Genomic DNA, 24,679 nt, shown 5'->3' with positions numbered 1-24,679 from the left:
TCAGGTGCAGTGAGAGGGCAGGACACACAGACACAGAGTTTATAGGCAGAGAGATCAAGGGCAAAGAGATCAAAAGATCGACTTGATTGGGTTCGTGATCAGGAGTCCTTTTGAGATCTTCTTTGTTTTCTTGCATTTCTGCAGAAACTTGATGTCTGTGTCGATATGCACAATCTTCTTGGAGATGTCTCCACTTTGAGCCTCCACTTTGACATCTGACTTTGTCAACCCCAGTCCAACGCTTGCACTTCCACACGGCTACCACCGACACCACAAACCACCGGCTCAAAGTGGAAAAGATCTCCAAGTAGATCACGCATATCGACATAGACATCAAGTTTCAGCAGAAATGCAAGCAAGCAGAGAAAATCCCAAAAGGACAACAGATCACGAATCCACTCAAGTTGATCTTTTGATCTCTCTGCCCTTGATCCCTCTGCCTATAAACTCTGTGTCTGTGTGTCCTGCCCTCTCACTGCACCTGACAAAGGTGCTGCGCTTTGAAAGTTTGTGTGATTCCAAATAAATCTGTTGGACTATAACCTGGTTTTGCGTGATTTCTGACTTTGTCCACCTCAGTCCATTACTGAATCTCCACATTATTATAATGTAGGTTAATCATAGCAGCCAACTGCACACAGCATAATGCCACAAACATTCCTTTTCAGTCGGTGGAAACAGAATCCAGAATACTGGGGAGAACCAAACTATTCTTCAAATTAGGTTGCTTCAACACAAAGGAGCAGGGAGGGCTTCAGTTTAATGCTCTTTCAAAGTGTAGATCATATGGACAATTTTTGGGGTTAGTCTTGATTCCATAATGAACTGTATCAGACCCCTTCTGAAAAATGAGCCAGGTGACCAAAAGAAGGTTTTGTGGAAGGGTCACTGGGCCTGACATGTTAAGTCTGCTTTCTCTCCACAAGTGCTGTCAGACCTGCTGACTTCCAGCAATTTTTGTTATTGTTTTTGACTTCCAGCATCTGCAATTCGTTGTTTCTTTTTCAGGCTACCAAAAACATACTTTATTGAGCATGTTTTAACAAACTCTTAATACATACGCCAATTAAACTATCTGATCACGCTTTACCTGAAGGCAAAACAAAAATAAGTTCAAGCAATTCTCTGCAGTAAAACTCTACAATTGTGCTTACAAAATAGAATGTGAATACAGTACACTAGATCAACATAATTGTGAATATTGGAAGAACATTTTAAAAATTTCTTGAAATAATTTTTTAATAAAACTCTCTTATAGGTCAAAATGTCAGAAGGAAAGTAAGTACTGAAAATCATTAAGTTTTCGAAATTTTGTAAGCAGATTACAATTTGAAATACATGCATTTCAGAAATTGAATTACCATTGTATTTTCTGTCTTTTTTCCCTGTGACGTAGCGATATACAGGTTAGTTTTGGTTTTCTTCTATTTCCTTTCTATGAATATTGCCTTAACAAATAAGGTAGGCACACGATGGTCCTAAATAAGCCTGTAGATAGACTTTACAAACAATTCTAAATATATTCTATAATAACATTTACAGTCTTTTATACTTGTTGAAATGAAAGCAAAGAATGAAAAAATGAGTGAAATTCTGGGGGGCATGTATGGTTGGAAAGGGTCTCCTATTCATCCAAGAACGAGGCTCCTAACCCTATCTTAAAATGCAGTAGTGGGTTCAGCAATGTCTGATCATTTCTTCGGAGTGCCAAACCACATTTGCTCTGCTTGAGATGTCCCAAGGCAATGCCAGGCTGAAGGAAAAGGACACCTACAAATGACAAAAGAAGCAATATTGTTTCTTGTCAACTGGCAATAAGCACCATGTTGTTCTCGATTAGTGAAGGATGAAGGACTATTCTAAATACCAAAGCAGAATTCACACCAGTTGTCTACTGGCAAGATTTCTGCTACAACATTATAAAGACGGATTAATCAAATTCCTGGACAAAAGAAGAAACCGCACTAACCCACATTTGGTGTCAGGGGCTAGTAAGATGGAGAATCACCTCCTCCATTCCTAAGAAAAATGACAATTTGCAAAATCTTGGATCTCTCTCTAAATTCTGGGCATAGGTAAATGATTCACTCATTTTTATTCTTGAATCTCAATGGGATTATAAGTCTTGGGTACTTAACTATTGCTTATACCCAGTGTTGGCACCACTCACTCTTACGTCAGGTGTGATAAGTGTTAGGAGGAAAGTAAAGTTCTTCCTAATATAGAGCATATGTCAATGAAACATCTGGTATAATCAAAATTTGAAATTATTTGGGCAAATCAACCAGTGAGAGAGAAAAATATCAAGTTATAGCTGTCAAATGTCATTTGTATCATCAAAAGGATAAATAAGTTTCCACCAGATACCTAGGTGAAGTGAAATAGACCATATAAACATTCAGTAAATGAGAAAATAATTATAACAGGGGTTATTTAATTTAGTAGTTCCACAGGTTGCTATGAAATCTGCAAGGAACCATAAACTAAAATATCAACATTTACCAGACGTCACTGAAAAAAAAATGAATAACAAAAAAATTCTACTTCTGGTAAATTTTACTTTAAAATTAATTGGAATCGATATAAATTATTGGCAAGGAAATGACACTTCAAATGAAAGGGTGAGTTTTGCATTTTGTAGTTAATGCTAAAATAATGTGTCCTGTAACTACAAGAATTCCCCTTCAGTGTGCATGGTATTACATAGCTACACAGTTCACATGTGTACATTCACACAGTGTATTTCAAGTGTGCTATCTGATAATAACTTGCATTTTTGTAATTCATGGGTATTAACAAAGCTCATATTTACAAACTTTCTCTTCCTTGGGTCATTTCAGTTCTAATGGCATAGGTTTATAGAATTCCTTTTCAACTGACCAACCAATTTTTAAAAATATATATTCATTCATGGGACGTGGGCATTACTGGTTGGCCAGCATTTATTGCCCGTCTGTAGTTGCCCTTGAGAAGGTGGTGGTGAGCTTCCTTCTTGAATCGCTGCAGTCCACCTATAGTGGGTTGACCCACAATGCCATTAGCGAGGGAATTCCAGGATTATGACCAAGCGACAATGAAGGAAAAGGACATATTTTCAAGTCAGGATGATGAGTGGCTTGAAGGGAAACTAGCAAGTGGTGGTGTTCCCATATATCTGCTGTCCTTGTCCTCCTAGATGGAAGTGGTGGTGGAATTGGAAGGTACTGTCTGAAGATCTTTGGTGGATTTCTGTCGTGCATCTTGTATATTCCACACACTGCTGCTACTGAGTGACAATGGTGGAGGAAGTGGATTCTTGTAGATGTAATGCCAATCAAGCAAGCTGGATTGTGGATGGTGTCAATCTTCTTGACTGTTCTTGGAGCTGCACTCATTCAGACAAGTGGGGAGTATTCCATCACACTCCTGACTTGTGCCTTATAGATGATGTGCAGGCTTTGGGAAGTCAGGAGGTGAGTTACTTGCCAGAGTATTCCTACCCTCTAACCTGCTGTTGTATCCACTGTGTTCATGTGGTGAATCTGGTTGAGTCTCTGGTCAATAATAACCCCAAGAATGTTGATAGTGGGGGATTCGATAATGGTAACACCATTGAATGTCAAGGGCCACTTGTCAGTCCAAGCCTAGATATTGTCAAGATCTTGTTGCATTTGAAGATGGGTTGCTACAGAATCTGAGGAGTCACAGTGCTGAACATTGTGCAATCATATGCTAACATCACCACTTCTGACCTTATGATGGAGAGAAGATCATTGATGAAGCAGTTGAAGATGGTTGGACCTGGACACTGAGGAATTCCTGCAGAGATGTCCTGGAGCTGAGCTGACTGACCTCCAACAACCATGACCATCTTCTTATGTGCTAGGTATGACTTCAACCAGTGGAGAGTTTGCCACCTGTTTTCCATGATTCCAAGAGTTCCTTGATGCCATACTCAGTCAAATGCAGCCTTAATATCAAGGGGGATAACAAGAACTGCAGATGGTGGAGTCAGAGACAACATAGTATGGAGCTGGAGGAACACAGCAGGGTCCCGACCTGAAACATCAAGTTTACTGCTCCTCTGATGCTGCCTAGCCTGCTGTGTTCCTCCAGCTCCATACTGTATTGTCTCTTGATATCAAGGGGTGTCACTCTCACCTCATCTCTGCAATTCAGCTCTTTTGTCCATATTTGAACCAAGGTTGTAATGAGGTCAGGAACTGAGTGGTCCTGGCAGAACTCAAACTCGGTGTCACTGAGGAGGTTATTGCTGAATAGGTGCTGCTTGATTACACTGATGATGACATCTTCAGTTACTTTGCTGATGATCAAGAGTAGACTGATGGGGCAGATTTGTCCTGCTTTTTGTGTACAGGATATATTCGGGCAATGTTCCTCATTGTCAGGCAGATGCCAGTGATATAACTGTGCTGGAAGAGCTTGGTTATGGGGGTGGCAAGTTCTGGAGCACAATTATTCAGTTCTATTGCAAGAACATTGTCTTTCCACCATCCAGAACTTTCAACTGTTTCTCGAGGTCATGTGGAGTGAATCAAATTGGCCGAAGACTGGTATCTATGATGCTGGGAACCGCCAGGGGAGGCTGAGACAGATCATTCATTCAGCATTTCTGGTTGAAGATTGCTGCGAATGCTTCAGCCATATCTTTTTCATTGATGTGCTGGGTTCTTCCATTGTTGAGGATGGGGATATTTGTGGAGCTTCCTCCTCCAGTGAGCTGTTTAATTTTCCATCACCATTCATGACTGGATGTGGCAGGATCGTAGAGCTTAGATCTGATCCATTGGTTGTGGGATCACTTAGCTTTGCCTATGACTTACTGCTTATGCTGTTTGGCACACAAGTAGTCCTGTTTGGCAGCTTCACAGGTTCATTCCTCATTTTTAAGCATTCCTGCACTTACCATTGAACCAGGGTTAATCCCCTGGCTTGATGGTAATGATTGAGTAGAGGATATGCCAGACCATGAAGTTGCAGATTATGCTGGAGTGCAATTCTGCTGCTGTTGATGACCTACTGCACCTCATAGATGTCCTGTCTTCAGTTGCTAGATCTGTTTGAAGTCTGTCCCATTTTGTAGTGATACTGCCACACAACATAATGGAGGGTATTCTCAATGTGAAGACAGGACTTGGTCTCCAAAACGACTGTACGGTAGTGACTCTTACTGATACGGTCATGGACAGATGCATCTGTAGCTGGCAGATTGGTAAGAATGAGGTCAAGTATGTTTTTCCCTCTTGTTGGCTCCCTCTCCACCTGTTGCAGACCCAGTCTAGCAGCTATATCCTTCAGGACCCAATCAGCTTGGTCAGAAATACTGCTGCCAAGCCAATCTTGGTGGTGGACATTGAGATCCCCCACCCAGAGTACATTTTGCACCCTTGTCATTCTCAGTGATTCCTCCAAGTGTTGTTCAACATACACAGTACTGATTCATCAGCTGAGAGTACGTGATAATCTGCAGGAAGTCCTCTTGCCCATGTATAACCTGAAGCCATGAAACTTCATGGGGTCCAGAGTCAATGTTGAGGACTCCCAGCGCGACTCCCTCATGACTGTATCCAACTGTGCGGACATCTCTCTTGGATCTGTCCTGTCAGTAGGACAGGACATATCCAGGTTGGGGATGGTGGTGTCTGGGACATTTTGTGTAAGGTATTAATACATAAGCATGACTTTGTCAGGCTGTTACTTGACTAGTCTATGACACAGCTGTCCCAGTTTTGGCACTTGCCCACATATGTTAATAAGGAGATCTTTGCGAGGTCAACAGGTCAGATTCTGCCGTTGCCTTTTCCGTGCCTAGGTCGATGCTAGATGGCCTGTCCAGTTCATTTGTTTGATGAGATTTTTAGCAATTTAGGCCATTTCAGAATGCAGTTGACAGTCAACCATGGGTCTGGAGTCACAGCTAGGCCAGACCAGGTGAGGATGGCAGAATTCCCTTCCCTGAAGCACATTACTGAGCTGGATTTTTTTAAATTCATTCATGAGGGCATTGCTAGCTAGGCCAGGATTTATTGTTCATCACTAATTACCCAGAGGGCAGATGAGAATCAACTACATTGTTGAGTGTTTGGAGTCACATATAAGCCAGACTATGTAAGGATGGCAGTTTCCTTTCCTAAAAGACATTAGTGAGCCAGATGGGTTTTCTGGACAATCAATAATGGATTCACAGCCATCATGAGACACTTAATTCCAGATTTTTATTGAAATCAAAATCCACCATTTTTCTAATAATCAGCAATGGTTTCATGGTCATCGGTACATTCTTAATATCAGATTTTTTAAAATTAAATTCAAATTCCATCATCTGCCATGGTGGGATTTGAATCTGGTTCCCCAGATCATTAGCTGAGCTTTTGGATTGGCAATACAATTAGGCCATCGCCTCCCCAATAATATTTGGTTCATGGCTTTGCTACTTCTGGCAAAAATACTTGGCTCTTTGGTGTCTCCAAGCTATCCAGCCTTCCAGGTTTTAGACCTTTTAGCACATTCACATGGTGCTTCTGCATCTGTATGTTGATTATCAGCCACACAACTTTGATATGTTAATTGCTTTTGCAGTTGGCATTGCTTCCAGCTCAAATGTTCTGATGTCTCATGGTCAAATAAATCTTACTATTCAGGAAAATGACAATTGAGCACGTTACAACTGATATAAATTTTTAAACGTCCTTTCCAAAAATTCTTAAAAAGAATTACAAATTCCACAAACATTTTAAAGAAACTGTTTTTTTGACTGGTCTGTTTCTCAATCAAATGTTGCCATAAGTTTATTTTCAAAGTAGTGGATAAAATTATGTGAAAGTTAGAAGCCAGTTTGTCTAATATGAGTGATGGGGAAATGTTTAGAGAAATTGTATATAGTGTATCTATCTTAATCTAAAGAGCAGAGAGATTATCAGGCGATGTAGAAGAGACAGGCCGGACCTTACAAAATGACTCAAATCTTTTGAATAAGTAACTAAGTATATGGATGACACCTATCCAGTGTTCAAATATACAATGACATTTTACAAAATTCTCACAGTGACACTTGAAAGAAGTGAGCAATAATAGCAAGAATTGATATTATTGTAACATAAATATTGCAGCAATCATTTTGTACACAACAAAACCCACTTACAGCCATGTAATGTATAACTAAATAAATTGTTTTAGATGTTGGCTAAAGAATAAGTGATGGCCAGGATACTGTAGATATCTTCGTTGAGCCAAATTATGCAGCTGGATTGAAAATGGGCTTTGAAATAGAAAGCAGAAGATGATGATCATTTGGAAAAGTTCTGCAAGAGAGCATAGTATTTCAAAGAGTTTGTTCTGGATCTTCACTCCATTTTAAACATAGACGTTATGGCAAATGGCAGTGAAATAATAAAATCTCCTCACCACAACGTGCTAGGCTTAGATTTCTTCCAATTTACAGTTAAAACACAGAACAAATATCTCTATTGATAGAATGACTGGTGTCAAGAAAATTAAGAAGTGCCAAGAATAGCAGATTTTAATATGAATAAATGTAACGTAATGGCCATTTGAATAGGAACCACTCAACATTGGCTGACTGAGGAGTAAAACCAATGCCATACTTGCACGAACATTTTCATTCTGGTTAGCTGCCAGATAACAATGTATTAAATTGGCTGTGATTAGAAAAAGCTGAAGAGAAAATGGATTTGGTGAGTGACGATAGACCGGAAATGAAATTACTCAGCCAACATGAAACTAATATTAGCAAAGAACACCAAGAACATGGATATGTCTCAAAGAAATGTAACAAAAAGTCAGAACAAGTATTCAAACTTTGTATCGATCATTGGTGACTATTGGAGGGGTGGAATTGTGCTAGCAGTAATTTTTGTCCTGATTTGTCCCAAGAACATTGATACATTAGACACCGTGAGAATAACTGAATAGAGATACAATATGGCGTGGGGATGTAGGGGTGGGCTATGAACATAGCCACAACAGGGGTGGCTATCCAATGCTCAGGGAGAGGGCAGTGCCCAGTTCAAAGGACACATAAGGCTTCTTGCTTCCCAACCCACTCCCTGACCAATGAGAAAGTTTGCAAATTAATTTTGAACTCATCTTCTGGGGCTTGTCTGAGCCAGGCTTGCTTGGGACATAACATGATGATGCTTCTTCTCCCAATCAGCTAATCGGGCCTCTGCTTAGTACTATGGATTGGATGATATTGTCAGACCTTATCATTATATTTAAATCAGGACTCCTATTCACTTCCTGTTCATCCACTCAACACAGTGGATTAAATATAGGGACATGGCAGGAACAAAACTGCATTGGTGGGGTCACTAACATTCAAATTTAACTGCCCTTTCACCAGATTCTACCAGGTGAGGGCTGTTAAACCCAGGGCCCATGACACTGGTCAGAATTATCTACTAGATGTGGGGTTATTTAAATGATAGTCTAGAGATTTATCTTGAATGTTACGCAGACACTTCTAATGAATTTCAAGCGTGGTTTTTGTAACTTCCTTCGGAGCTGATGATAGAATATACTGCCTGTGAAATAAATAGATTTAATCATCAAATGACCTCTATGTCTCATGTTCCTCAGCTAGGAACCAGTACAAATGTATATTCTCCAAGAGTAGCCATTTTGTTAGCTACTCTGATTGAGATTATCAACGTATCCCTAATTTATTTTGGCAGGACTTTTCAGAACATCAAAATACCCTGAAACACTTTACAGCCAATTAATTAGTTGCTTAAAGTATCGTCATTACTGTAGTGTAAACAATACAGTGCCAATTTCAATGTAGCAAGGTCCCACCAACATAAAATTGATAATGACCAGATCATCTGTTTTCATGAAGTTGGTTCAGAAATAAATATTGGTCAGAACACCAGAGAGAAATCTACTATCCTTTCTAAGAAAACTGTGGAATCTCTTATATCCAGGCAAAAAGACAGATATTTTGCATCCACTGCAAAAGATGTCACCTCTGACAATGTTGCAGGCCCTCATTACTGCACTGCAGCACCAGCCTGAATTTCAGGCTCAAGTTTTAGAGTGAAGCATGAACACACAACATCCTGATTCAAAGGCAAGAAAGCATGTTACCACTGAACCTGAGATGATACCAGTTGGAGAACCCATGCCTTTGAAAACGTTTTCACTACATTCTCCGTGGTTTTGTATCAACAGAAACTGAGTTCTTACTGTGCAGTTATTTCACAAAAAGTAGCATAGACCAGGCATTTTTGTCCCTTCACTCTCGACTGCATTTATTGCACAAAGTGTCACCCAATCCCACTGAATGTTTATGGAGAAATTTATTGCCACATGGGGTATGACTAGTGCATATTAGAAAAATCACATGTACTCAGTTAGAGTTTACTGTCTATGTTATGGAAAATTATTGCTTGCAGGTGCAAAATTTTTCATTCAAGTACTCAGAAGACAATGTTTTGCGATAAAAACTCCATGTAGAAATTAAACTATAGTAATTTTGATTTAGTGCCTTTGAATATATTTGAAGGTGGGATAATCAATCCATCAATGACATTTCTATCAATGAGTATGACAGCATCTTTTCTCCAAAAACTTGCACATTCTGAATGTAATTGCACTGTGGCCCTGTAATTTATACTGCTGTTTACAGACTCGGCAGCTTGCCATCAGTTTTAGTTTTGATTTATTTATTGAAGCTATCTTGTTTCAGTGTGCTTAAATAATTATTCATTTTGTATCGTAAAAGCCAAGAAAAGCCAAAGTTCCGATTGCACGCAGAATCCAACTTAAGGTAAGAATTTGATGCATTTGCTGCAATTCCACAACTTAAAGACATTCTATTTAACAAAGAAATAGATACCTCCACCAAGAATAATACATCCTAACATTCATCTGAATTCCTGGCATGACAGGCATTGCACCAGTCAGTTGGTATTTAAGTTGTAGCAATACTTAATGTTGACGATAAAAATTCCAGAAGCTTTTATTTCCAGTGTTACCACATGAGGTAACTTCAATGTTGGTGTACATGAATTACCACTATATCAGTTAATCTAACTGTAAATCAGTCACCTTGCAGGCGATGGATGAAAGCCAGTTTAGATTATTGTTCCACTAGCAGATGAAAGACACAGTAATAGAGCTTATACAGTTTATTTACACACAATGAACCCATTCCTATGAATATCTTCCTGTACTCCTGGAGCTTATGAGTCCAACATAGCAATTTTGAAAATTAGAGAAAGCAGACCAACATCTTCAACAAGGTTGATATAACATAACAACAAATGCAAAATTGGGATGATAAACAACAGTTTTTTGGGTGCTATGGGTGCCATTTGGGGCCAAAACGTCATGCATGCACACTTTCTTGGTGACTCATGCAACATTCATAAGGGTGATGAGGTCCACAATGAATAATAATCAGAACCATGCACAGCAGGCAGTTCAAGACATCAATCAGCTTGCAATGCTGTTACAATGACATACTGCCATTTCCGAGATCAATACTTGAGCTAACACCCTCTCTTAAACCCACGCAGTTGAATGTGCATTCAGCAGAGGATGGATTTCCCCTACCAGTGCTACGTGAAGAGATCAGCGACACCTTGTAAATTGCTCGGCATGTTATTTTTTGGGAGCTGTTGTTTCAATGCTGCAAGTGTTTGATGTTTACTGTAGCTGTTTAATGCTGAAATGTCTATGCGGGTGGAGTGGTAAATGTTGAAGAACATTTTGCAGAGATAATGGCTTCTGGAAAAAAATAAATTGCTCCCAGAACTAGGTGCAGTAGTAGCCACTAACTCGGAATACATCAAACTTGGACAAGAGAGAGAACAACAGTCATACAGAACAGGAACAATTATTGGAAGAGGGAAGTAAAGGAAGGGAGAAGACATCTCAGCAGGAGGCCATATTTGCCCAGAGAGTTCAGCAACTGATTCTCTTAGCTGAACCTTTGTAAAAAACAGTGGGACAGATGGTATCCTCATAGGATTTTGCCACTTGATGCTTCCACAACTGCAACATCAAAGCAGACTCGAGGACATCACTGTCAGTAACTATGAAGGCGACCATGGTCATGAACTTTCGTTCACAGACATTTTTCAGACTGGTGTTGAAGACTTTTGCAAAATCGTGTAATTTATTATATATTAGTCGGAAGGTACTACTCTAGGTGGGGGTAGAGAAACGAAGAGATCTCAGAGTACAAATACACCAATCAATAAACATTCCACCACACAAGTTAGCTATGCTAAAAAATAAAGCAAACCGAACACTAAGTTCACTTTTAATGGTGATAAAACTGTAAAGTATGGAAATGATGCTAGACTTGGATCACACACCATCTGGATTGGGAGGGAGTAGAATCATTTTAGTCTGCCATATATCTCAGGATTGACATAAGGTAGCCGGAAAGTGAAACACAGCATCCTGCACCGCAGGAATCATAAAATTCTCACAAAGTTGGGCTTTGGCTGCTGATCCAAGACAAGAAAGAGTTAAATGCATTGAATTTTTTTTTAAATAAACAGCCTTAGTCCCCTACACAAACAGTGGATGGCAAACTGTGGGCTGTTGCAAATCTTGTCAGCTCCAGCTTTGAAGCCAACACAATCAATAGTTCATCACCAGTCACCTTCACAATGACTGGAAATACTATCCTTGCCCAGTTCTAAGGCGCCAGATTTCAGCAAGTGTTTTCTTATTGAGTGCAGGCAACTGCCCAAACATGACTGTTCAAGTTCAGATTGTGATTGTTTTTTCCCTTGCTGACTATGATCTCCTCCTTAGAATCTCTCTGTTCCTCCATTTCCTTGTATGAAATCCTTGAACTCAAGGAAAAGTTCTTCGATATCTTTCACACTGCTCCTTGCGGACTTTATAAACTATAAAGAAATTTTGCAACACTTTTAGAATTGCAGAAACCACCAGTAGAAAACAATCAGCAACTAACCTGGAACTGGTTGATGATCCCTCTGAATAGCTGTTGTAAGTGTGTTCAACTTTATAAGGTTATGGAGGATGTTAGCTGGAGTTTTGAGCTTCAAAATAGCAATGCTGGCATAAAATGAGCATCAGATACAGACGTCACAATTGGCTTATCCTACATTCCTCTGGCAGATGGTCTCTGCACGTGCATACATGTGATCACTAAAATGCTGTTTGGCTCAAGTTACTTGAGAAGTATATATGAGTGCCATGGATGCCATTTTGAAACTAAAATAGCACTCATAGATTTGAATAAACAAAGTCTAAAAGATTGAAGTTTGTGCTTCTGTACTTCAAGCTGTAGATTTCTCAACATTCATTCATTAGTACTGGAGAAAAAGAACCATGAGTATATGAAAACCCAAAGTAGGTATCCACAGGTAGAAGGAACACACTTAGTGAAATATCTTACAGGGATTCAATGATGAGGTCAATTGAAAAAAACAATCTTTCTTAATTCGTACAGGACCGGCCATATAAATGCTATTGCTTTTGGAGCAAGTCAGAGACTAGGAATCCTGCAACAAGTAACTCACCTCCTGACTCCCCAAAGCCTATCTACTATCTACAAAGTACAAGGGGCATGATGGAATATTCCCACTTGCCTGGATGAGTTCGGCCTCCAACAAGAAGCTGAAGAAGTTTGACACTGTCCAGGTCAAAGTAGCCTACTTGATTGGCACCACATTTACAAACATTCGTTCCCTCCATCACCGATGCTCAGTAGCAGCAGTGTGTACCATCTACATGAAGCACTGTAGAAAATCACCAAAGCTTATTAGCACTGTCCAAACCCACAATTACTGCCATCTAGAAGGACAAGAGCAGCAGATACGTGAGAACACCATAAATTTCATGTTATCTGAGCCACTCCCCATCCAGAGTTGGAAATATATTGCTATTCCTTCACTGTCACTTGGTAAAAATCTTGGAACTCCTTCCCTAAAATCATTGTGCTCCTACTTATGGCACACTGACCACAGTTGTTCAAGAAGGCAGCTCACCACAGCTCGGACAATTTAGTATGGCCAACCCATCTAACCTGCATATCTTTGAACTGTGGGAGGAAACCCACACAGGCACAGGGAGAATGTGCAAACTCCACACAGCCAGTTGCCCGAGGCTGGAACTGAACCCGGGTCCCTGGTGCTGTGAGGTAGCAGTGCTAACCACTGAGCCACCATGCCACCATAATATAATATTACAGAAAGTAGATCATTGAATTTAAAGTAATGAGCAAACATTGGGATATTCAGATTGTTCAAAAGACCACTGTCACAAACACAATCATCTCAAAATGATACTCCAATATGTAACAATTCACAGAGGTACTCCATTCTCTTTCATCAATTCAAAAATACACTGCGTCCCATTGAAATTTCTGTACTTTCACCAGAAACACTAAACTTAAACTTTCCCAGTTCTTCTTCCCATCCAATTTGTTTAAATCCAGTTGTCTCCTTCCACTTCCCTCGTTAATCTGGTACTATCCTTGGCACAAGTGTTATGCTGGTTAGCATTGTCCTGTATCAGTTACTGTAGAAAGGCAATCTCCCTTCCAACTCCCACTGAATTAATGCTGCTACTCTTCTTCTGCTCTCAATTTACATTCACTGTCCAAGTGGATTTAAAATTAAACCCTGTGGAATCTCTTGCCATTCTGATATTGCCTGGCTATGGACGTTTAATGTCAAGAAGCTTGACTTGTTCACCCAACTCATGGACACCTTATGAAAATATGAATATTGGTGGGCTCACTGATCCAGTATGAGGCCAGGACAATTTTAATAGTCCACACTGACTGGAGAATCTGCTACGGACAGATTGACCAGTAAAATCTGTTGGACTATAAGTGGAAACTTCAAGAGAATAGTACGAAACATATCTTTGTGGGGCCAAGGCAAGCATTGCGCATCACTCATCCTGAGTTTTGCTCACATTTCCATATTTCTAACAGCAGCCTTGCAGTTGCCTCTTTATATATCCTTTTCTGAGAGTGTAGGCATCTGGTCAGAATTGGTACTGAAACCAGTTATAATAGATCTGGCTTCTGAGGTTGACCCCTGGCTTTTCCCTAATTTCCACTGAGAGTTACAATCTTCACTCAAGTTTCTTCCTTCTCCCTCCTCAAAGATACTAACTTCTGTTTCATTCTTTCTTCCCTTTGATATTACCCATTTCTGCTTTGCCCCCATTGCCATCTCTTTACCTCCCACTTCTATGTATTTTATTGCTCCTGCTTTTCCCCTTCATTTTCCCCAGAATATTTCCTTTCACTGCCATCCAATCTCTGTCCTTCATTATTAACCATTGCTCCATTATTTTAATCAAACTCCTTTTTAGTGCCACCCTTCCCTACTCTTTTGTCTCAATTTCCTCTTCCAAGTCTCATCTATTTGTCCCTTATTTTGCATTCTCGCCCCTTCTTCCATTCAGATGCATCTGTCTCACTCTATTTGTCATAAATTTTTCATTCACCTTTTCCCACGCTACACTCTCTAATGCCTCTCTTTATTATCCTTCACCAATGCTCCTCCTCTCCTTGTCATATCCCCTTCTCCTGGTATCCATGCCCCTCCATCCACACCTACAAAATCCTAATGGTAACAGTAACATAGCCCCACTGATAATGACTAAGTTGCTATCTCTAGAAATTGGAGACAGCACTTCCCATTTACACCAGAGATGGTAATTTTCAGGATACAATGCATTTTTGCTGTTCATGCCAATTATGTTAAAGTTCATAATTTGAAAGTAATTGGATCTGCCTCAAAATTGGCTGAGTTGGTGATTTTCATTTATTAGAGATTTTGCATACAAGTATTAATGCTTCTAAAAGTAGTTTTAATGGCTAACATGCAATTTACTGGCTAGTGGTAAATCAGGCAAATAATTTTAAGGGATCAAGTTACCTAAAGAAGACAAAACCCTACTGTTTGAAATTGGTACTTAAAATGAGTATGTAAAGTTTTGGGATTGCTGAAGTTTTCTCAACATATTCAATTGTATTTTATGTGTAGAGATTGATGCTTGAAATTGCATGCAAGCAACTGGAAAAAGAGAAGAGTGAGCGAGATACTGAGAAAAGTCGAATGCTTAATGAGTGTGTGCCACAATTTAACATGTCAAGTCTTTCAATTCAGGAACTTCAGGTAAACTGGATTGTTTGGAATTAATAACAATGTAAAAATGTTGAATAATATTGAAATCTTCAGGAGTCAGTCAGTTCCTCTGTAATTATGTGAGATTAAACAGTTTGAATGTAGCATGCGGCTCAGCAATTACTGAATACAGAAACCTTAAACTTTTTTTTCACCAATACAGTTAATTTAACACCAGCCCAATCTTCTGTAGCTATGGCCATTAGATATTACAAGTATCAACTTTAAACTAGATCAATGCATTATTATGATCCCAGCTATTATTATTGAACAAGTTTGATCCTGGGCTGAAAGATCATTTTTAATATTGGTTTTCATGAGGTAGTATCTCGTTGAAACATGAGCACAGATATTACAGATTTGGTTTTCAGCAAGTTATTTCACAAGAGAAATGGCGATAAAATAGAATAAATAAAAATATTAATGTAAAAAGCAAATTAAATCTTTCAAAATACATGGCAAGAATATAATCCAATCAATCCTGAAACCATTTTGCAGATCCCAAAAACACTACTTTACAGGTTCCAAAATGCTTCTTCAAAAATCTCCAAAACACCTGCAGAGTACTCACCTCAGAGAAAATCTCTGTCTATCACTCTATAGGCTTAATTTAACTGTGACTTCCAACTCCCTGTCTGGAGAATCTACATCATTTTCAGTTTCAAAGAACCCCTTCTTATCTGGTGCTGTTATTGAACTCTTCATTGTGAGGTAATTTTTTTAAACAAATCTATCTTCTTCCTTTCTTAGGAGCAACTGCTTTATGAATCCATCCTCAGCTAAGAACCCTGCAGAACTGCCCAACCTGAAACTAAATTTGAATGCTTTCTCTGCAAGCTATGGGTGTTGCACTCTAATCCTAAAAAAAAGTCTAGAACTTGCCATCAGAAAACATAATATGCCACAATACTCTCTCATAAACTCTTCCAATATAAACAAAACTCCATTAGTTCTTGGGGGCTATCTCTCTTAAACTACTTTAAAAGGAGTCACCATGGCTACAGAACTCTTTATAAGTTAATAATCAAACCACTCAGAAACACAGAAAGTCTATATCCTCCAATTTAAATTCAAAAATTGATGCTCAAAAATAAATTATATTCATATATAAATCACTTATCCTACATTGCAGTATTTAAATGTCCTTCGATTGAGCTGTTGAATGCTACAAATCTTGTGCAGCCTGCCCTGGTTTCTTTAATTTATCTCCTGAGAAGTGTAGTGACAATCCATGCATATTCCCTATCCTGAGAGACAGTATCAACAACTCAATTCCTACTACTCTCCCACCTTCCCACCCCATCCCCACCCCCAGATTGTGTGCAGCATCTTTTTAGCTACTGATATGCAGGAAAATTGATTTAATGATAACAACAGGATTAGTAAAATCCAGTGAAATATTTATCTGTATCCCAACTACATTTATTGGGATGTGGAAGGAGATAGCCCTCTCCAATCTGCCACCAATTTGTACAGTGTCAGTATGAGTATTCAAAGAGGAAGCATAAACTGCCTTTAGGACCACCATAGCTACTTGGTCATACCACATATTCCATGGTGGAATTTGGTATTAAGATCCTATCCATCAGAGGACCTCTGTTGCAGAGATTGAAAATTAGCTTCCAGCACCTACACACCTGATTTTTTTGCAAGAAAGATAGGATCCATAAGATCTTCAATCTCTTCAGCTGAAGAATGACATCTTCTAACCTCTGAACAGCAGTGATTTCCTCCTCATGTTCCACTCACAGTTGCCATTTATTTTGATAAACTCACCTCTGTTTCATTTGTCTAATGTACCTTTACTTCTCCTGGCCATTGTTTTTGGGTTGTAACTTTAGAGGGAAATAGTGATGGAGTGTGGGCAGCCTCCTCAGCTTTTGCTTCCACAGGTACATCTGGAAGAAGCGGATGGGAGAGCCTACAAATGGTTGCTAAGGAGAAGGACTCGCATGTTATTTTCAATAGAACTAGATTGCAAATATCTATATGCCACCCTATACAATCAAAGCAGAAATCAAACAAAACGGCATGAGGAAATTGCAGTTGGCATCTACCTTTTTATTTTCCTTTCCTCAATTCTGTGAATGGCTTCCCAGCCCAAAATTACCCATGTTTCCTCTCATATGGGATTAAAGGATAAAGCTCAGGGCAGTTACCAGCTACCTATCTCTGCTTTTAAGGAATGATCCCAGATGATGGTAGTACTGGACCAGTCAGATCGCAGAACTCAAACCTAGTTTGATAGATCATATGATTAATCTTCCAGTTTGTTACTGTGTTGGATAGTCACTGAAATATATGTACATGAGGCTGCTAATGTTGCTTAACAACAAAACATTAGTTTATTCTATAAAAGAGAAAAAACAAGGTTATATCTAGATACAAGACAGTTAGAAAGATCCTAACACAAATAGAAAAACAAAGTTTTAACCTGTTTCCCAACATGAAAAAGTTAAAGTCACCATAGTCCTACCAAGCCATAGGCTGCTCTCCCAACACTATACTTGTACAGATATTCAATTTCAGAGAACTATCACTCTAATCTCTTTAATTATTAAACTGACTCTTCCTATAGAATGCTGAGACAGTTTTGCAATACCTTTTAGAGTCTGCTGTCATGAACCTTTCACAAATCTGATGGCCTAAACATTATAACCCCAAGCAATTTGAAAACTTTGTCCAAGCTCTCCCAAGTGTGGACACTCCACTTTGGTTAGTGTGAACACTCCACTTTGGTTAGTGTGACTGACTCCCTTGATCTAAGATCTGATTCTCCTGCGAGGAGAGAGCTGATCTCTCTCCCAAACTGAAGTCACCATTCTTCTGATCTAAAGAAAAATAGTTAACTTAATAGCCCACTAGTCTGTTTGAAAAACTCAGCATATTAATCATTTCATCCATTAACATTGCAAGTATCCCGTCAGGCATATGGCTGAACTCACATGCCTTCTTGAAAATGATGTATTTAGGTCACTGTTCAAAATTATTCACTGAACTTCTAAAAATAAACTTCACAGAAACTTCTATCTGACTCTATTTTAAAATCCGAATCCTAAATGATAATATATTTGTGCACTATATAGCTTTAATCTTACTTCTCAATAAAAAAGAATTTGAAGATGACCTCTAATTGCCATGAGCTGTAATAAATCCCTGGTTCCAGTATCCAGGTTGTAATCAGTATGATATGTGCTGTATTTTTTGGTGGAGGGGAAGGACACAGAAGTGAGTGAGTGAAGAACACTTGCAAGTAAAAGCAGGGGCTATATAGTCCTCCTCTAAATTTGTGGGCATGGATGTTAAATTGTTGAGAGGACTTAGCATTGTGGGAGCAAAACACATTAACATGAGTTCTTGGAGGGTCTTACTTTGCCAGAACAAATAATGCCATTAGCTTTTAACAGCATTACATGCGGTCATCAAGATGGCACTGGATATCCTGGCTACTCTATGTCACTGCTGCTATCCCGTTTCCCTTGTAGCATGATTTTGCAGAGTTCCTTCCTCCCTCCCTCTCCTGGCTGACTTAGAGAAAAGCACTTCCATTTAAAGTCATGCTTCCTGCAGACCATACCAACGCAGGAAACCATTTACAGTTATTAAAAATCCAGAATATCAAACAATTTTTATTTTTCTGCAAAAGAGTCATACTGAACTTGAAATGTTAATTCTTTTTCTCTCTCCACAGATGCTGCTGGACCTACTGATTTTCTCTAGCATTTTCTGTGTTTGTTTCAGATTTCAAGCCTCCACAGTGTTTTGCTTTTAATTTTTTATTGATGATTCGATAGACAATGCATATCTCAGAACTTATTTGCATTGAAGAAAACTCTCTATATCCAGTATAGTGCGTTGTAAGTGGTTCCTTCTAGTGATTACTGGATTGCTTTGGGATGAGGTTCACTTAGCAAACTATCAGAATGATCTCAGAATTTCCAGCAAGACATTCTGTGCAAGAAATTCTATTTTTGTAAAACATTAAAATGAATGTGAAACACTTCCATTGGAACTACGTTGGGTTTATAGTAGAAACTGCAATTATATAACAATGCCTAAAGCTTTCGAGAAGATTTGTAGCTTGGGTCGTGGATGAGGTTGTAGACATGCTCGCGGAGCTGCTGGGTTTGGTTGCAAATGTTTCATCACCCTGCTAGGTAACATCGTCGATGCGCCTCCGGTGAAGCGTCAGTGTTATGTGCCGCTTGTAATTTATATGTCTCAGTTCACTGGGGTGGTTGGTATTAGTTCTGGTTCTGTTTCTCAGTGGTTTGTACACAGGGTCTAAGTCAATGTGTTTGTTGATGGAGTTCCAGTTGGAATAGCAGGTCTCCACGAACTCCGTGGCATTTCTCTGTTTGGCTTGTGCAATTACAGATGTGTTGTCCCAGTCAAATTCGTGTCCCTCGTTGTCTGTGTGTACTGAGACAAGTGAGAATTGGTCATGTCTCTTGGTGGCTAGTTGGTGTTTGTGTATCCATATTGTCAGTTTTCTTCTGGGTCTGGCCTACGTAGTGTTTCTCACAGTCCTTGCATGGTATTTTGTATATTACACCGGTTTTGGTTATGGGATCCTTTACATTCGTCAGTAGTTGTCGTAGAGTGGTTGTTGGTTTGTGGGCTACCCAGACATCTAGGGGTCTGAACAGTCTTGTGGTCATCTCTGAAATGTCCTTGATGTACGGTAAGGTGATTAGTGAGTCTGGTCGTGTTGTGTCTTCCTGTTGTGGTCTGTCTTGGAGATAATCGCGATTGTGCTTTTCGGGTATCCATTCCTTTTGAAGACTCCGTATAGTTGCTCTTGTTCTCGCTAGGTCGATGTTTACATAGACCAGACCGGAAGAGAACTGAAAATACGGATACTCAACCAACTAGCCACCAAGAGACACAACCAATTCTCACTTGTCTGAGTACACACGGACAATGAGGGACACGAATTCGACTGGGACAACACATCCATAATTGCACAAGCCAAACAGAGAAATGCCAGGGAATTCCCGGAGGCCTGGTATTCCAACTGGAACTCCAACAACAAAAACACTGAATTAGACCCGGTGTACAAACCACTGAGAAACAGAACCAGAAGTAATACCAACCACCGCAGCAAACCGAGGCATGTAAATAAAAAGCAGGACAGAACACCTGCGCTTCACTAGAGGCACACTGACGACGTTACTTAGCAGGGTGATGAAATGTTTGCAACCATACCCAACGGCTCAGCGAACATGTCTACAACCTCATACAACAATGCCCCTCAGCTACAGATCATCGATATTTGTGGAGAATATAGGTCATGAAGTACAGGAGGGATTCATGGTGAAATAACTTGGACATGGCCCCATGAGAAACTAAACTGAAATTTGATAACAATACCAAATTAAGAGTTATGGAAATCTATGAGGAAATATACAGGAGATTGGGAGAACACTGACGAGTTAATAAAGGAGACATAAACAGTTCAATACAAAAATGTTGAAGAAATGCAACTGGGAAAAAGAACAATAAAGAAATAGTTACCTAAATGGTAAGTTTTGAACACAGTAGAAAAGTCTTAGGTCTTAGAAACACAAGTATTGAGCTACGAGACAGCTTACAGAAAAAGGCCTAATTAAGCAAATGGTATTTTGATTTTTATGAGTAGTCCACTGAAGATGAAGCGAGGAATTTGAATTTGTACAAGTCACAAATTATCATACAGCTAGTATATTAAAGTTTTTGAGATCCCATTATTTTAAGAAGCACATTAGAACAATGGAAGGTTATATCAAAACTTCACTGGAATAAGAACAGAAAAAAGAAATTATCAATCGGGGAGTGGCAGATGGAGTTTAACTTAGATAAATGTGAGGTGTTGTATTTTGGCAAGGCAAATCAGGGCAGGACTTATACACTTAATGGTAAGGTCCTGGAGAGTGTTTCCAAACAAAGAGAACTTGGAGTGCAAGTTCAGAATTCCTTGAAAGTGGATCTGCAGGTAGACAGGGTGGTGAAGAAGGCATTTGGTATGTTTGCCTTCATTGGTCAGTGCACTGAGTATAGGAGTTAGGACATCATATTGCTGGTGTACAGGACACTGGTGAGGCCACTTTGAGAATACTGCGTACAATTCTGGTCACTTTTCTAAGGAAAAGATGTTAAACTTGAGAGGATGCAGAGAAGATTTACAAGGATGTTACTGGTACTGGAGGGTTTGAGCTATAGGGTGAGGCTGAATAGGCTGGGGCTTATTTCCCTGCAGAGTCAGAGGCTGAGGGGTGACCTTACATGGAAAGGATGAATAACTAAGGTCTTTTCCCCAGGTTAGGGGAGTGCAAATCTAGAGGCAATAGGTTTAAAGTGAGAAGGGAAAGATTTATAAAGGACCTGAGAGTAACTTTTTCATGCAGAGGGTGGTGCGTGTATGGAATGAGCTGCGAAAGGAAGTCTTGGAGATCGGTACAATTACAACATTTAAAAGGCATCTAGATGGGTATATGAATAGGAATGGTTTAGAGGAATATGGGCCAAATGCTGGCAAATGGGACTAAGTCAGATTGGGATGTCTGGTCAGCGTGGATGAGTTGGACCGAAGACTCTGTTTCTGAACAGGATGACTCTTTGACATAGATTGAGGATTGCCAATGGAAGATTGCAGGCTGGAGTGTGGCAAGTTGTACTGAAGTATTTTTAATGATACACTCCAGAAATGATATCTTACTCTGCATTGTAGAGTGATTTAATTCAGATTGATAGATACAGTTCTTTGCACGGTGCTTTCTTGGTCTCCACCTGGTTGATGTAAGATTGGAGTAATGAGGGAGAGCAGAAAAGAATGAGAATGGAATCCTTTACCATCAATAAAGAGGACAAGCAAAATGAATAGGATAGCCAACCTAGAGTGTCTATAAGGCTCTGGCCATTTAGAATCTTAAGGATAAGTTTACTGAGAAATGATAGAGTGGAGATAATTTTCGCCCTCAATATTTGATATACTTATACGATGGAGCAGATCACCTATTCAATGCATAATCCATTTGATTTTATCCTATCTGACAGTGAAATTGACAATAGCTCCCACAAAGGGAATGGATAGAAGGGAAGAAAAAATAAATGATTTAAAGTTCTTTAGTCACATTGATCATGTTATTTTTGAATGTTCCAGAATATCTGTAAAGAATTCCATCAGAAGATTGATAGTGTTGATGCAGAGCGTTATGACGTTGAAGTTAAAGTGTCCAAGTATGCCAAAGAGGTGAATCATTTAGATCTCTTTTTATTAAAGAAAACTGGAGCTGTAAACTTGAGGATCAAATTGAAGAGACTGAATAACATTATATTTTCTTACATTAGATTGCAAGCTTAAACCAGAGGATCTTAGATCTCAAAGGCAAATTCAAACGTCCCACCCTACGTCGGGTCAGAGTATCTGCTGACGAAATGCTGGGTGCTCTAGCAGAAAACACTTGCAAAACCTCCATGGATTTGAGATCAAATCTAAAATCAGTGAGAAAGGAAGAAGAAAAGGTTTGGAGCAGTCAATTTTTGTATTGCTGTTAATGGTGAATAGCTTTGTTATCATATTTAAGTACAAATATTTCACTTCTGATTTTTTGGGCATTCAGTTTCACTTCATACTCACAGTCACTTGTTATTTGCAATTACAACTGCGCTTTTGGAAATGGTACTGTTCAGTTTATACTGCACAGTTTTTGAAAAACATTCTGAATTATATCTTCTGTTTTACATATTTGTCAACAGGTCAATATCATGGAAAAAGTGTTGCACAGAAACTACCTACAATGAAAGGCAGGAAGGAGGCATATAAGCATCTAGAGCTGACTGATTCTCTGTCTTGTCTTCAATATTTCTTTTTTAATTTTTTTGCATCCTCTCTACATCTAGTTTTCTCTTTTTCCAAATCTCTTGTTCAGCGCTACTGATCTCAATCTTTATCATCATCCAATTTCTCTATTGTTTTCAGTCTTTCAATTCTCATTGACTCATAGACATTTGCAGCACAGAGGGAGGGCATTTGGCCCATCATAACTGCACCAGTCAACAAATATCTAATAACACTAATCCCATTTTCTATCTTTTGACTACAGACCTAAGGGCTATGGCAATGCAAATGAATATCTAAATACTGTTAAATAATATGAGAGTTTCTAATTCAAACACCCTTCAGACTCCCAACACCCGCTAAGTGAAAATATTTCACTTATGTCACTTCATGGAATTCTATTTCTGGAATTCTATTTCCATGCACCTTGTATCTAGGAAATCTCAAGTTTCTTAATTATTTAATCACTTTTTGTGTACACGTATCTTCATTATCTTCACTTTCAAAACGGAACACTGTAGCACAACAAAAGTGTGTGTAAGGAAGTCCCAAATTTCAATTCAAACATTTCAAATTTGTAGCGAGTGATATATTTAGCAATCTTAGTTTACTTTATGATGTTCCAAAGAAATAAATGTACATGCTTAGTGACTGGTACATAAACCTCAAGGACCATTATGATATCTCCATGCATCATTTTATCTGAAATTTGCATTATATTAATCTTTCATGGGTTGTGGGCATTGCTGGCTAGACCAGCATTTATTGCCCATCACTAATCACCGTTGAGAAGATGGTGAGCTGCCTTCATGAACCAGTGCATTCTATATGGTGTAAGTTTATCCACAGTGATATTGGGTAGGGGGTTCCATGATTTTGACCCAGTGACAATGAAAGAATGGCGATATAGTTCCATGTCAGGATGGTGTATCAGTTGGAGAGAAACTTGCAGGCAGTGGTGTTCTCATGTAACTGCTGCTTTTGTCCTTCCAGGTGGTAGAGGTCACAGGTTCAGAAGGTGCTGTCTCAAGAAGGAAGATGCTGTCAAAGGATATATTTAAGATATATTCTATTCTCTTCAAAGGAACACAAAGCAGTTGAAGTCCATGACTGGCGTAAGAATGTGGAAGCAATGTCTGGGATGGAAGGAAGAAAAAAGATATTTGATACCGCTGCTCCTCCTCAGTAACAGGTAAACACGCAAGAAGCAGCTAAGAAAATTCTTCTCAACCTAAATACAATAAAAATACATTCCTCCAGCATGCACCCAAAGCAGAAACCATTGAAAATACACAGCAGTTATTTGAAGGGAAAAAGCAAGTTAATATTTACAGGTATCAAATCCTGACCTTGGGGAGCTCCAGTTCTGCAAGGAACAGATCAAGGCATATAGATACATATGTGAGATTGGTAGGGCAGGCTGAAATTTGCAGCATGCTGTCATAAGGCACATGAATGACATGACCAAACAGCCAGAAGCTTGCATATTCTATTCCATCTCCTTAATCCAAAAGTGTTCATGTTCACCTATTCTTAACTTAGAGCTGCCTTTCATGTAGTGCAGTCACAGAAACTGGGGAAATGATAACGAAATCAAGGGCAATACTTATTGGAGGATACATGTTGGAAGAAGATGACATAATTGAGTTGAATGCTGCAGATAATTTGACAATGAGGAAGGCTGGATTAGAGTAGTCAATGTCACATTGAA

The 24,679-nt window shown here is 39.2% G+C and overlaps 1 protein-coding gene across 1 annotated transcript; it reads left to right on the top strand.

Moving 5' to 3' along the window:
• The first annotated feature begins 1,262 nt into the window (after positions 1 to 1,262).
• Positions 1,263 to 24,157, top strand: LOC109919623 (troponin I, slow skeletal muscle-like). The gene is made up of 7 exons (XM_048610263.1): positions 1,263 to 1,278; positions 1,397 to 1,406; positions 9,743 to 9,787; positions 15,009 to 15,140; positions 22,291 to 22,380; positions 22,479 to 22,652; positions 24,053 to 24,157. The coding sequence occupies exons 1-7, from the start codon at positions 1,265 to 1,267 to the stop codon at positions 24,155 to 24,157; spliced, it is 570 nt and encodes a 189-aa protein (XP_048466220.1). The 5' UTR covers positions 1,263 to 1,264.
• The last annotated feature ends 522 nt before the right edge of the window (positions 24,158 to 24,679 follow it).

The sequence above is a fragment of the Rhincodon typus genome, chromosome 22, assembly GCF_021869965.1.
Source record: "Rhincodon typus isolate 14 chromosome 22, sRhiTyp1.1, whole genome shotgun sequence".
In the NCBI taxonomy this organism is placed as follows: domain Eukaryota; kingdom Metazoa; phylum Chordata; class Chondrichthyes; order Orectolobiformes; family Rhincodontidae; genus Rhincodon; species Rhincodon typus.
This window is presented reverse-complemented; position numbering and strand designations above follow the sequence as displayed.

What these genes read in the sequence shown, in the direction of transcription:
- LOC109919623 (XM_048610263.1), top strand. An exon ending in TTTCAATTCAGGAACTTCAG is followed by an intron (nt 15,141 to 22,290) that starts GTAAACTGGATT and finishes TGAATGTTCCAG; the next exon opens with AATATCTGTAAAGAATTCCA. An exon ending in TGTCCAAGTATGCCAAAGAG is followed by an intron (nt 22,381 to 22,478) that starts GTGAATCATTTA and finishes TTCTTACATTAG; the next exon opens with ATTGCAAGCTTAAACCAGAG.